This window comes from Triticum aestivum, chromosome 2A (genome assembly GCF_018294505.1).
Source record: "Triticum aestivum cultivar Chinese Spring chromosome 2A, IWGSC CS RefSeq v2.1, whole genome shotgun sequence".
Lineage (NCBI taxonomy): Eukaryota > Viridiplantae > Streptophyta > Magnoliopsida > Poales > Poaceae > Triticum > Triticum aestivum.
The window spans coordinates 203,808,207-203,821,290 of NC_057797.1; the positions used below are offsets into that span (position 1 = coordinate 203,808,207).

General features: G+C 46.8%; 1 protein-coding gene across 4 annotated transcripts; it reads right to left on the bottom strand.

Annotated features, from left to right (window-relative positions):
• Positions 1-7,615: 7,615 nt before the first annotated feature.
• Positions 7,616-11,354, bottom strand: LOC123188362 (BTB/POZ domain-containing protein At3g22104). Of its 4 annotated transcripts, XM_044600440.1 has the most exons (4): positions 10,841-11,354; positions 8,471-9,574; positions 8,248-8,350; positions 7,616-8,086 (listed from the first exon to the last, which is right to left on the bottom strand). In XM_044600440.1, the coding sequence occupies exons 1-4, from the start codon at positions 10,895-10,897 to the stop codon at positions 7,863-7,865; spliced, it is 1,488 nt and encodes a 495-aa protein (XP_044456375.1). In that variant the 5' UTR covers positions 10,898-11,354; the 3' UTR covers positions 7,616-7,862. The 4 variants fall into 4 exon arrangements, with proteins under 4 accessions (XP_044456375.1, XP_044456377.1, XP_044456374.1 ...); XM_044600442.1 differs by having other exon boundaries at positions 7,616-8,350; positions 10,756-11,351; XM_044600439.1 differs by having other exon boundaries at positions 7,616-8,350; positions 10,841-11,350.
• Positions 11,355-13,084: the final 1,730 nt, after the last annotated feature.

A 13,084-nucleotide genomic window follows, 5' to 3' on the forward strand; every position in this document is an offset into this window, starting at 1 on the left:
CACGAGCACACAAAAAGCAAGCGGAGGAAACGAATGGAAGACGGGCGAAGAAAAGGCAAATATTTTCAAAAATCATTTTAGAAGTGGGGGAGAGGAAAACGGGAGGCGAATGGCAAATAATATAATGTGAGGGATGAGAGTTTATGCCGGGTACTTGGTATGTCTCGGCTTGGCATAGATCTCCCCGGCAACGGCGCCAGAAATTCTTCCTGCTACCTCTTGAACTTGCGTTGGTTTTTCCCTTGAAGAGGAAAGGGTGATGCAACAAAGTAGAGTAAGTATTTCTCTTAGCTTTTGAGAACCAAGGTATCAATCTAGTAGGAGACAACGCAGAAGCCACCGAATACCTGCACAAACAAACACCAACTTGCACCCAACGCGACAAAGGGGTTGTCAATCCCTCCACAGTTATTTGCAAAGTGAGATCTGATATAGATGGATAAACGGTAAAGTAATATTTTTGGTATTTTTGGTTTATAAATTAGAAAGTAAAAGATTGCAAAGAAAGTAAATAGGAAACTAGAATTGTAGATGGAAACTTATATGATGGAAAATAGACCCGGGGGCCATAGGTTTCACTAGAGGCTTCTCTCAAGATAGAAAATATTACGGTGGGTGAACAAATTACTGCTGAGCAATTGATAGAAAAGCGCAAAGTTATGACGATATCTAAGGCAATGATCATGAATATAGGCATCACGTCTGTATCAAGTAGACCGAAACGATTCTACATCTACTAATATTACTCCACACATCGACCGCCTCATGCATCTAGAGTATTAAGTTCATAAGGACAGAGTAGCGCATTAAGTAAGATGACATGATGTAGCGGGATAAACTCAAGCAATATGATGAAAACCCCATCTTGTTATCTTCGATGGCAACAATACAATACGTGTCGGTTCCCCTTCTGTCACTAGGATCGAGCACCGCAAGATTGAACCCAAAGCTAAGCACTTCTCTCATTGCAAGAAAAACAAATCTAGTTGGCCAAACCAAACTGATAGTTCAAAGAGACTTGCAAAGATATCAAATCATGCATATAATAATTCAGAGGAGATTCAAATAATATTTATAGATAAGCTGGTCATAAATCCACAATTCATCGGATCTCGGCAAACACACCCAAAAAAGTATTACATCAAATAGATCTCCAAGAACATCGAGGAGAACATGGTATTGAGAATCAAAGAGAGAGAGAGAGAGAAGAAGTCATCTAGCTACTAGCTATGGACCAGTAGGTCCGTGGTAAACTACTCACGCTTCATCAGAGAGGCAATGGTGTTGATGTAGAAGCCCTTCGTGATCGAATCCCCCTCCGGCGGGATGCCGGAAAAGGCCCCTAGATGGGATCTCATGGGTACAGAAGGTTGCAGCGGTGGAAAAGTGGTTTCGTGGCTCCCCTAGAAGGTTTTGGGTTATTTGACAATATATAGGCGGAAGAAATAGGTCGATGGAGTCAGGAGGGGCCCACAAGGATGGGGGCACGCGCCCTACCCCCTAGGCGCGCCCTCCAACCTTGTGGCCGCCTCATGGCTTTCCTGACGTGCACTCCAAGTCCTTTGGATGTCTTCTGGTCCAAGAAAAATCATCGCGAAAGTTTCATTCCATTTGGACTCCGTTTGGTATTCCTTTTCTGCGAAACTCTAAAACAAGGAAAAAAAGAACTGGCACTGAGCTCTAGGTTAATAGGATAGTCCCAAAAATGATATAAAATAGCATATTAATGCATATAAAACATCCAAAACCTATAATATAATAGCATGGAACAATCAAAAAATTATAGATACGTTGGAGACGTATCAGTTAGTTACAACAACATTGCTTGATCTAATTAGAGCGTTCTACTCTCCTATTTGTACTACTGGCATCATGTATCTCCAGTATGCATATGATACCATATTATTCTTAGAAAATATGTAGAGAAAGCATAAAACATTAAAATGACTCTATCTTGCTTCGAGCAAGTTTATGGTATGAAGAATAGCTATAACAAAAGTGAGTTGATACCCACTAATATGGTAGAGGAAGAACTTCAGGTCCTTGTAGGCATTCTTACTTGTAATAAAGGCAACTTCCCTATTAAATACCTAGGTATCTCTCTTCATCATGATAATATCAGGAAAGAGGACATCCAACCACTGATAGATAAAAATCTGAAGAGGATTACTGGCTAAAGGGGCAAGCTCGTCTCCTATAAATGGAGGTTGAGTGTTAGCTTGGATTGCACTGGTACTCTTAAGTGTTATACAAATGGTTTTTAACCCCTTTCCACGGCGGAGTTTTGAACTGTCGTCTTGCATGTGTGTGCGATAGGGGGGGTCCTTCCCACATGACCCAGAAACCGTCAGGGATAGGCGAGCGGCTACTGACAATTTCCATAGAATAAACATATGAGAAGTCGCAATCTATCCCACTCGTTAAGCGTCAACGTTATGTTTCCGATCCGAGAGGCATCCGAAACAATTATGCAACTGTACTCGTGTGGAAAAGGTGGATATCACAAACATTTAATCTACCGATGTGTTTGCGATATGTACATTATCGCATACAGTTAAAAATGTAAAATATGTGTGGTGTCTCTACTATCGCCAACATGTCCATTTCATAACTGTGTGCAATAGGTATTCCTATCACAAATGGGCTCCATATATGCATGATACGTCTTTAACGTATCTACAATTTATGAAGTATTCATGCCATGTTTGCAATAGTTTTGTATGGTTTTGGTGCACTTTTTATATAAATTTTATATGATTTTCATGGACTAACATATTGACATAGTGCCCGATGCCAGTTGCCATTTTCTGCTTGTTTTTGGTTTTCGAGAAAATTCATATCAAATGAAGTACAAATGCAATGAAACTTTTTGATGATTTTTTCTGGAAATGAAAGGGGCCCAGGAGGCCTCGGGGGAGTACCAAAAAATCTACATGGGCCCCACAAGGAACTAGGACGCGCCCAGGGGGTGGTCGCACCCTAGTACCTTGTGGGGCCCCTATGGCACCTCTTTCCATGTTTCGAACACTGAAAATTCTTATATATTCAGAAACCCCCGAAAATTAACCTAGAACTTCTACTCCGTCGGTGCAAGGCTCTTTACCAAAGTGATCTCATATGGAAGCCTTCTCTGTTACCCTTCCGGAGGGGGAAATCATCACCGGAGGCCATCTTCATCATCCCGGTAGCCACCATGGCAAGGAGGGAGTAGTTCACCCTTGGGGCTAAGGGTATGTACCAGTAGCTATGTGATTCATCCCTCTCTCATCTTCTTGATTTGGCACGATCTTGATGTACCGTGAGATTTGTTAATATAGTTGGATCATATTGTGTGCTTCCCTCTCTATCTTGTTGTGATGAATTTAGTCTTGCTCTTTGAGGTTTCATTATGTTGGATTGAATATTGGATTTGAGATCACTTGATATATGTCTTGCATGTGGATACCCTAGTGACAATGGGGGTATTCTATTGAGTTACTTGATGTATGTTTTGGTATTCAACTTGCGGATTCTCGTTGTGACATTGGGGTAATCTATGCATAGTGGTTGATACACATTTTTTTTCCTACGTTCTCTGATAGAAACTTTGGAGTGATTCTTTATCGCACGTTGAGGGATTGTTTTATGATTGAACTACGTTAGCACTGTTGAGAGATTGCACTAGTGAAAGTATGAACCCTAGGCCTTGTTTCTAAGCATTGCAATACCGTTTGTGCTCCATTTTATCACTTGCTACCTTGCTGTTTTTATATTTTTAGATTGCAAATACATAATCTACTATCCATACTACACTTGTATCACCATCTCTTCGCTGAACAACCTATACAATTTACCATTGTGTTGGGTGTGTTGGGGACACAAGAGATTTCTTGTATTTGATTGCAGGGTAGTTTGAGAGAGACCATCTTCATCCTACGCCTCCCCACAGATTGATAAACCTTAGGCCACCCAATGTCACCGCCCCAGCCACCAGTGGCCCCGATTCCGACTAGAATGGGACCACTGATCGCCTCCACAACCCCTTCACCACTCCCACCTATGCTACACCTCCATGGGTTGGTGGTGGGCCGCCTCTGCAACCCCGCCGACCACTTCTGTTGGTGCTACACACCGGAGTTGACCCCCACACTAAGGAACCGGCATGAGACGGAAAAGCATGGTGCAGACCGTCGCGTCGTCAATATAGGTCATTTGGCATCGAATCCGGTCGACGACAAGTGGAAGAGGAAGCTGATAGCATCCGTAAAGGCCCTCGAGTAGGAGGCGGGGAATAATTTGGTGAAGGAGTCCATGTCGATGCCTTCTCCTTGTCTGGTTCCTTGTAGCCCTTCTCCGGCCACCACATCAACTCCTTCTTTGACATGTTTGGCCGTCGCAACCGCGGCCAAGGTCCATGACCACCAAGTATTCAACAAAATGCTAAAGAGGTAAAAATGTTCTTTTCTTCTTTTGCTATGGATATTGGTGATGGTTTGCGACGACGATCTTGTGGCGTGCTTGTTGTTGTTAATCATAGTGTTGAGTAGCATGATGTTGCAACTTTCATGTCTCAATACTCGTCCTCAACAATCTAGACTATGATGGTGCAAGGTATGATCAAGAACAAGAGAGCGAAGAGGATGATGATCCCGAAAGTGGAGGAGGTCGATGATCCCGTGGATACACAAGAAAGCATAAAGGAGGACAAGGATAATGAACTATGACCAAGAAGAGTACGTTGCTTTGTGCTTTGCTTGGATGAATGTCTCGCTTGATGCCTTAGTTGGTACAGATCAATCGAAGGAGAAAACTTGGAGTAGGATTGAAGACTACTATTGCAACACTGGCATTATCCAATATCGTCGCCTCAAGGCTCTTTTTCGAACCCGTGGAATGCGATCCAAGAGCAATGCAAGTGATGGTACAATTGTTTTAATCAAGTTAATCATGCACCACCAAGTGGGGTGCAAATCATAGAGTATGTGCCTCTCATCCAAGAGCTATACAAGCAATACAACAAAATGGGCGACCATAAGGCATTCACATTGCACCACTACTACAAGGAACTAGATAGCAATGAGAAGTGGATCCAGAGAAACTTTGAAACCAAACCAATGAGGTCACAGATTAGCATATCCATTGAAGCCGGTGACGAGGAGGATCAAAGTTCTCATAAAAGGCTGGATTGGGCAAAAGATTGCAAAAAAGAGGGATAAGCATGGAGACGTCGATGCCTACAAATAGGAGCTTTGTGTTGCGATTGAGACCAAGAAAATGTTCGCGACTGAACGCAGAGAAGAGAAGGCGACGAGGTGGAACAAGCTCAAGTTCATGGAGGATGAGAAGTGGAGAGCAAAGTCTGCATTCCAAGCGGGGGAGGTGGAAATGGAGGAGCATAAGATTACACTCGAGGAGGAGAGGCATACAAAAAAGAAGAAGGTCAAAGAGCATTCTATCATGTTCATGGACCCAAGCACGATGGATGCGACGACAAGGAAGTACTAGGAACTCACTCACGGAGAGATCTTGGCCCAATCGAAGGGCGGCAGTGGTGGCGGTGGCCATGGTGGGTGGTGGTGATGAGCACGAAAGTTCTTGATTTCGTCTAGTATGAATTTGAGAAGGTTTGGTCCGCGACATAAATACATGCTATGTTGTGGTTTTTTGCATCAAACTTGATCAATTTGGTGGCTTATGAATGAAATATATGCATGTTTTAATTTAAATAGTTCAATTGGATGTACTATATGTATGTTTATATGCTGAATTGTTGCATATGATCAATTTGCATCATTCAAATGACTGATGAAATGTCATGGAATTGTTTGAATGTAGGTGACAAAAGATGAACAAACTAGTATTTTTTTCGAGAATTAAATATAGGGGTTCGGTTAGGTCTGACCACCTTCTTAACTCGTCAGTTTTGCGGAGTTCAGGTTTAGAAGAGCATTTGAGAAGTTATATGACAGGGGATCGCCTGAAAATGCCTTACATTAAGGCCCTCGATAAAAAAAGTTAAGGCTCTCTTGGCCCAATCGGAGGTCGGCAGTGGTGGCGGTGGCCATGGTGGGTGGTGGTGATGAGCACGAAAGTTTTTGATTTCGTCTAGTATGAATTTGAGAAGGTTTGGTCCGCGACATAAATACATGCTATGTTGTGGTTTTTTGCATCAAACTTGATCAATTTGGTGGCTTATGAATGAAATATATGCATGTTTTAATTTAAATAGTTCAATTGGATGTACTATATGTATGTTTGTATGCTGAATTGTTGCATATGATCAATTTGCATCATTCAAATGACTGATGAAATGTCATGGAATTGTTTGAATGTAGGTGACAAAAGATGAACAAACTAGTATTTTTTCGAGAATTAAATATAGGGGTTCGGTTAGGTCTGACCACCATCTTAACTCGTCAGTTTTGCGGAGTTCAGGTTTAGAAGAGCATTTGAGAAGTTATATGACAGGGGATCGCCCGAAAATGCCTTACATTAAGGCCCTCGATAAAAAAAGTTAAGGCTCCAGGTGTCTAGACCTGCCGTGAAAAATTAAGAATAGAAAGTGTGTTGTCGAAGTTTAAGGATTAATAAGGAGATAAACTTTTAAAAAAAGTAAAGCAAAGTGAAAATCTTTCGTTTTTTCAAAATCAACCATTCACAAACAAATGCAACAAAAAAGGACACAAAATGAAAGTATGCAACTAATCTCAAGCTCAAATGCTCCTGCTATGAACAGTAAAATAAAAAATAGAAAATTAATTAAAAAACTTCTGATTTTTTTGCGGCAAACTTTAAGAAATGTTTGAATTGCATGCAAAATTTCATCACGAATCACATTCGAGCAAGTCATGGGAATTTTTTTTCAGAGGTCCAAAATGCATTTGAAAGTAACATTTTTAGAGCATCGATTTTGTTTTTTTACCACGCCTTGCACCGATGTGATTTCGTGATGAATTTTTTCATACACTTCAAACATTCTTTAAAGTTTGTCACATAAAAATTTCAGATTTTTTTTAAAAAAAATTCTGAACTTACTGTTCATGCAGGAGCATTTGAGCTCGAGTTTAGAAACTCCATGTCCGGCACAAAAAGTTTATATCAAGGCACAGAAGCAAAAGGTGAGCTAGAATTGAAGAATTATATATTCTGCTGTAACTGGAAGCATGAGGAAGGCACAAATGCAATGAAAAGTAACCGGAAGCATGACTAGACAACCACATGCGGGAGGTTGGACACTGCACACTCCACATTCAAATCTTGTTTTAGTCTCTCAAAGAGCATCCAAAAACCAAGGGAGAAAGTCCCTGCCAATTGCCAAGCTAGAAAGACCCAATGGCCCATGTTCTTTGCCACTCAAAGTCTCGAGCCATATCAGACGGTCAGAGGTGTCCTTGCTTTCCAAACACTGTAACATCAATCTTTAACCCCGGGCTGTTAATCTACGGTCTACAAGTCAACTGTTCCCCTGACCTTGGCCGCCATGATGTCATCTTCTTTTTTGCTTGATCACGCTTTACGCTGCACGTTCTTAGAGGTTAACAAGTAACTTAACCACGACATCCCGGAGGATTTGTTTATCCCCTGTTGATCTATCGAGGTCATGGATTGAATTGTTTTTGTAGATTGCAAGACGTGGTCGTGGCATAGTCAGTACCCTAAAAAATGTAGCAGTTGTACTTGGAATCTTACTTACATTTCTGATAAGGTTGTTGGTTATTCGATCATCTGTTCACTGAGATGCAACAAGAAGAGATTCCCCAGCTCCACCCACATCAGATTAGATCAATCACCAGGAATCGATACATTAAAAATTGACAAAAGTGAAGCAAAAAAAAGAACAGAAAACAGGACGCTGCAGCTGCTCCTAGCAGTATGTACATTCACTAATGTGCAGAGTGAAATGGGACGATCAAGAACACATCCTGGGGAGTGATCTCGCGGCGGCGGCGCCTCCTCCGCGCCGGGAGGCCTTCATCTTCGTCATCTGCGTCTTCATCCGGCTGCACACCTTCTCCAGCTCCATCACCCGCCAGTGCATGCTGTCCAGGAGCGACTTGAGGTTCTGGTTCTCCAGCGTCAGCTCCAGCCTGCTCGCGTACAGGACCACCTGCCCGTTGTTGTCGCCGTCGGCGTCGTCGTAGCTCTCGCGATGGGCGGCCGGAGGTGGCGGGGGCGACGCCGGCTTCAAGGGGCCAGAGTGGCGGATGATGCCCTTGAGCACCGTGTGCTGGGACGCCAGCGCCTGCACCGCCGCCCTCGTTGGGAAGCCGGAGTTGGTCGCCAGGTGCTTGCAGCACTCCGGCGACAGCTTCTCGTAGTTGATGCCCTTGCAGATCTTCATCTTCTCGTCGTCCGTCAGTCGGCCGTGGACCTGCGGCCATGAATGAACGGGACAGAGTTATTTTTTTTTTCAGCTCGAGCAATCAATGTGATGCACTGTGCAACTCAATTCTGCTTCTGACATCCCTGAGCTCTGCGGAGAATGTAGTACCTGGAAGTAGACGTCGATGGCGCGGTACAGCGCGTCGTGGCAGTCCCTCGCGGCGGCGGGCAGCGCGGTGGCCAGCTCGACGAACCTGGCCGGCCGCAGCGACGGGTCCGGCGCGACCTCGGCCAGGTACAGGTCCATGAGCTCACCCACCTTCTTCAGCCTCCCCGGCTCGTCGCCGTGGCGCAGGAACGCCTCCAGGAACCTGAGCACCAGGCTCACGTCGTACAAGCTGCCCGTCCCGGACGGCGCCTGGACGAGCAGGTTGTCGAGCGTCGCGTGGTCGAGCTTGCGGCCTATCATGGCCACGAGCATTTCCTGGCAACCGGCGGCCAGCTTGACAGGGGAGGCGATCCTCAGGATGCCGAACAGGCCCTTGCAAGAAACCGAACTCCGGTCGAGGTCGGCAATGACGGTGATCGCCGCCTCCAGCATCGCCCTCTTGTCCTCGGCGCTGGCGCCGGCGATGCGGCACTTGAGGTAGTAGAAGAGGAACCGGGCGACGATGCCGTGGTCGGCGCCCCTGGCCAGGAGCGCCTTGGCCACGCGCTCCACCATGCCGGGGCTGAGGACGACGAGGTCCTCGAACCACCAGGTGCGGCGCAGGCTGAGGCTGCTGCACTTGGTATCGCAGGAGAAGCGGAACGCCGAGCTCTCCGGCGAGGAGCTCGTCGGGGTGGCGTCGCCAGGGGCAGGGATGGCCATCTGGGCCAGCAGCGCGCCGACGACCTTGTCGAACACCCCGGTGGACTCGGCCAGCGGGAAGAGGCTCTGGCACTGCTTCACGGCGTCCACCACGCACTGCCACGGCCAGTGCGGCATATCCTCCAGCGCCTTATCGGCCACCTTCGCCAAACTCGGGGCGGTGGCCGCGGGCGCGTCCCCCATCTCCATGTACTGTGCCGCGCACCGCACCGCGCAGGCGTTGGCCGCGGTGACCGTCACTCCGCCGCCGCCGCCGTAGCAGAACCTCGCGACGAGCTCGAACGCCTCGGCGCCGCCGGGGAAGCCGTGCAACACTAGTCTGCGACGAGGCGACGCCGCAGCTCCGACCAGCTCCTCCCCGGACAGATTCTTGATCCTGCGGCTGAACGGTGCAAGAGCGTCCTGCCAATCATCCAACAACAAATGAGAACGAGTACGCCATGGAATTAATGAAGCACGCCACGCATAGATTAGCAGGGGTACTAGCGGAAGAAGAATCCAAGGACAGCGTGCTACACAGGAGCAATCCGCACCCACTCAAGATGCCGAGTTAATGCGGGCACCAAAAGGGAGATCAGGTCCTTTCCAGAGGAACAATCTAATCTTTTTAATGGCGAGAAGCTACCGGCCGTTTTAGCCACCAAACGCCATTAAAGCTCGGGGAGAATAAAGGCGAGGAGGAAGATGAGGTGTAGCTATGAAGCCATTAACGTGAGCACGCGGCAGGGGGGGAGGAGGAACGGAACGACGCGAGCGACAAGGCGAGAGCAGAGGCACCACAAGCACGTTCAGGCCCCAGAAAAGACCATGGACAGTTTCGCCATTAATGGGGGGGAGGAGAAGGACCGGCAATGGCGAGCTGGTGGCTGGCTCATTGAAGGCGATGATAGGGAAAGGGACGCAGTTTCACTGTGCGGCCATTAAAACTCTCTGCAGTTTAATGGAATGGATCCCACGCCCAATGCGCTTGAATGGCGCAGGATCGATCGAGACTCCTTCCCGAAGGAAAGGTTAAAATTTACAGTTCCATGAGAGAGTGTCAGGCAAATTTACAGCAAGAACATGTGGTTAGGGGGCAGGGCGGTGATTTTAGTCCATGGAGTGAATCATGGCCGGATGGATTCACGGCAGAAGGAACAGGGAGTAGAAACTCTGAGTTGGGAAGGGAACCAGCAGCAAGTGACAAGAAACACTCGCCCCAAGGACCCCGAGACCAAATGCAACTGGAGATGGAGATGGAGACGAAACCAAGCAGGTCGGGAGGTCGAAAAGGAAGCGATGCAAGAGACCAAAAATGGAGAGAAATGTCAGAGGGTAGATGCCAAAAATTCTGGTACGCCCGTATCGCCAAAAATTTGGGTGCTACCTATAGTCCTACCTGAGCTGATCTAGCCAGAGGAAGCAACAAGGGCTAGAATTCAAACAGGCACACCTCCATTCCACCAGGATATGTCATCACCCCCTAGAGAGAGGCTAGACCTCTGGGAATTCGATACACGCTAGAAACCAGCAGCTACACAACGGTGCCTACAGGAGAGGAAGAAACAGAAACGAAAAAACAAGAACACAGAGCAAATCGAGACCTTGGAGGAAGAAGAACAAGCAAGGCGCGCGAAATTGGGGAAGGAGGGGGAGGAGGAAGAAGAAGAAGAAGAGGCGGGCGGTCACCTTATCAAGGAAGAAGACGGCTTCACCATCGACATCCACCTCAAGGACAGAGCCCATCCTTTCTGCTGCTATTCCCCAACAGCTTTAAAGCATCAACATGGGAAAGAAGAGATGTAGGAGTAGTAGTAAAAAGGCTGCAATGATGGGGATGGAACCAGCAAGCACAAAGGGGATGGCAGCGGCACCACCCACACCTCGCCCGCAGAAAAGCCCAAGCCGAAGCTGCCAATGGCAAGATGCCCAAGGGAGGGCAGATGCTCTGGGAGAGTCCTTGCTGATGAGTGGTCAATGCCACAAATCTGGAGCAGGAAAGGAGTGTGTGTGTGTGTGTGAGGGGTGGAGAGGAGAGGGGCCAAAGGAAGTTGGTGGATGATCTGAGCTCCTGACAGCCTCTGCTAGCATGCAAGTGGAGTTTTCAGAGGAGGTTTGGGGAATATGTAAGGCCGGGTCTTGATTTATCTACATATGTATCCTTGGGTGGTAGGTACTTCCCTTTATACTAGCAGGTTGAAGACGAAGACGAAGAGGGGTGGTTTTCTTTATAGGAAGGAAGTGGGCTGGTGAAGCGTGAAGAGACAGAAATGCAGTCCTTGTGCTGTCTTGCATTAAGAAGAGAGTGTATCTCAGTTGGGTCATCAGAGTCTCCATGTGACACTCAGATATCTGATACCCTGATGTGAGCATTATCTTTTTTTCTTAGTGGTATGTGAGCATTATCTTTGCCATCGTTTGGGTAAACACAAAATTGCCGTTTCTGTTGAAATACAGATGGGCTTTAGGACCATAAAACAATTTCAGAAAAAAAAATTGAAGGCTCATCTGGCTGTTATGATTAGATGGTGGGAAGTTTAGTGTTTGAGGAGGGAGAAGGAATGAGACTGGGGGAAATATAACGTTACAGGAGGCCACAGCCGTGGGGATTGTGCCCCGGTCAGACGCGCTCGCACGTACAACGGTTGACCTAATACATATGTTGTACGGTATATACACAGTGTATTCTAAGGGTGTGTTTGGTTTCAGTAATGTACTGGAATGTCATAGGTTGGACCCGTTTCTGGGTCTGGTTCTCGTGTTTGGTACATACACGGACGGTGACCAACTCGTTCCCACAGACGGAATATTCGGCCCAGATGCGGAACGAGATGAGACCTTGAAATCGAGCGGACCGCGCGGAACCGTCTCCCCCTCGTCTCACTCTCGCCCGACAAACCTTCTCCCTCACGGCCGTCTCTCCTCTCTCATCTCTCCCTTAGGTCGGCGACTCTCCTCTCTCGTCTCTTCCTCAGGCCGGCGACTCTCCTCTCTCGTCTCTCCCTCACGCCGGCGACTTTGGGCCGTCAACCCCCTCGCCCGTGCTGGCGGCGGCGGCGCCACACCACAGATCTGGCCGAGGGTTGGTGCGTCAAAGCGGCGGTCGCGTCGGAGCAGCAGGCAAGCAGAGGATTGGCGCCGTATTCATCTCTGCATGCCTCGTCGTCGTTTCCTACAGCAGGCACGTCCTTCCTTGCTGGAGGGTTGCCACGGGCAAGTGCAGCGACGATGCGGTCTCCCTGTTGAAATTGGCAGGAGCCACTCCCAATTCTTCCTCTAATCTGATGCGGTCTTCCTCTAAAATTCTGAATTTAGTGATTAGAGTCAGCTAGTTATTCTTTTGACTGTAGGTATGCTCAGATGCAAAAGAGATAATTGTATATTTACCAGACTAAGCAGTGTATGTTTCATCTGCAAATCACTGTAAATGCTCAAGAAAATTTGGATTGCAATGAACTTTTCAGATATGGGCTACTCTATTATATTTGTGAGTGAATTTATAAATTATTTGTCCTACAAATACAATTGAAATGCCATATAATTTGTTATTGCAAATATAAAACTATAATGTCACCGCTTCGTTCCATCTCGCCAACCAAACACAGAACTGTCACCGTTCCATTCCACCTATCTTCCTCAACTAAACACAAGAACGGAACCGACTCATTCCAATGGAATGGAACCATTCCATTCCATTCCACTTCGTTCCTCAACCAAACACACCCTAACACCCCCGCAGTCGTGACGTCGGCCGGGACGACGCAAAGACTGAACCTGAACTGAAGAAAAATGTCTGAGGCTAGCCCGTTGGTCATGATTTTTTTTTGAAGCAGAGACCGTAGAACAATCGTTCTACGGTATATTTTCATTCAAAAAGGTATATGTACAGCAAAAAAAATACAGTAACAAAGTTAGCCAATTCCTCTTTTCGGA

Bases quoted from the DNA above. Each gene is read 5' to 3' on its own strand.
- LOC123188362 (XM_044600439.1), bottom strand. From the start codon at position 10,897: ATGGGCTCTGTCCTTGAGGTGGATGTCGATGGTGAAGCCGTCTTCTTC. The intron at 9,575-10,840 runs GTGACCGCCCGC...GATGATTGGCAG, and splicing joins CCGTCTTCTTCCTTGATAAG to GACGCTCTTGCACCGTTCAG. The intron at 8,351-8,470 runs GTACTACATTCT...TCATGGCCGCAG, and splicing joins CCATCGACGTCTACTTCCAG to GTCCACGGCCGACTGACGGA.